The 1,238-nt window shown below is 37.6% G+C and overlaps 1 protein-coding gene across 1 annotated transcript in view; it reads left to right on the forward strand.

Annotated features, from left to right (window-relative positions):
• LOC107593078 (tyrosine-protein phosphatase non-receptor type 4-like) overlaps window positions 1–1,238 on the forward strand; it is a 42,396-nt gene that overhangs the window by 8,178 nt on the left and 32,980 nt on the right. Inside the window, exon 2 of the mRNA XM_016282660.1 lies at window positions 987–1,141. Within this exon, the coding sequence (XP_016138146.1) occupies window positions 1,004–1,141 (138 nt within the window). The 5' untranslated portion in view covers window positions 987–1,003. The remainder of the gene's footprint in view (window positions 1–986; window positions 1,142–1,238) is intronic.

The following is a 1,238-nucleotide window of genomic DNA, read 5'->3' on the forward strand; positions in this document are numbered from 1 at the left end:
ATATATATATATATATATATATATTTATATTAGTCAGCAAAAACATTTTAGTTGATGAGAAAGTTCAAAATTAAACCAAAAATTCAAACATGTTATAGTAACTTTGATATGTGTCAACATTTAGTAGCAATATAGTTTTTTTGTGTTCTGTCTTATTGCATGTTTTTTAGTGCACTGTTACAGAAAGTGCACATTCATAGCTTGACTTTCATAGCATATTCTGACTAGCATGTAACTTAGCTTCAGTTCAATTGTGCGTTCCCATGCTGAAGAAAATTATATGACATTTGTTGTGTATTTATCCGATTAATTATATATGTATAAGATGTGTTTGGAGTTAATGAACCTGCTAGCAAAGCGCTTCTGTTTACCAGTGTTCATAATTAGCATCAACATTGTTAGCATAGATAATATTTTGCGGTATTTTCTCTTTTTTGCTTGTCATGTATACGTCAGCATCGTTAATTGTCATGTTAAAGTGCATTTTTGTTGTGTCTCTGTTATCATTGATGATAGAATCAGTCCGAAACTAAATTTGGGAGGATCTCTTTTTGCTAGGAGTTCAAAGGAAGATTCATAGTGTTCTGATTTGTAGAAATTCTTCCGTCTTTGTGTGTCTGAGAGTTCAATTTTACAGGATGAATCAGGATGAGTCAGTAGTTCAACCCTGAACTCTGCTTCCTTTATGGGTTTTGTTCAATTGACAGACTAATTTCTAAGTGCTGCGTTTTGATTTTTACTCTCTCGTTTCTTCTAGTAGAACCTGAAAGCTCAAATCTACTAAACATATTTCCCCTGCTCGCTTTATAGCTTTTTACCGGAACTTTTAGGTGGAGTACAGACGAATGTTTGTGAATGATGTTTGCCATAGGATCACATGGGCTAGCGTGTGTATGTGTGTTTTACACTGCTTAATAACGTTTACCGTGGTGCAGCGCTGGTCAGGTGACCCTGTTGGTGACCTTTAGCCTCTGTGTGTTTTGCAGACGGAGTGGGGACCGTAATGACCGCACGCTTCCGGTTGCCTGCTGGCAGATCTTACGATGTGGGAGCGTTGGAGGAGGCCAGAGAGAGACAGCACGCGCAGGTGGAGTGTAACGTTTTACTGCTGGACAACACAATACAGGCCTTCAGAGTCAATGTGAGTATACACACGGTCATTCATGTGTGTTGAACCTCTTTAAAGGAATAGTAGATGAGTTCCATGTAGATGAGTTTGTTTCTAAATCACTTGCTCA

Source organism: Sinocyclocheilus grahami, unplaced genomic scaffold (assembly GCF_001515645.1).
Source record: "Sinocyclocheilus grahami isolate Dianchi unplaced genomic scaffold, SAMN03320097.WGS_v1.1 scaffold163.1, whole genome shotgun sequence".
In the NCBI taxonomy this organism is placed as follows: Eukaryota; Metazoa; Chordata; class Actinopteri; order Cypriniformes; family Cyprinidae; genus Sinocyclocheilus; species Sinocyclocheilus grahami.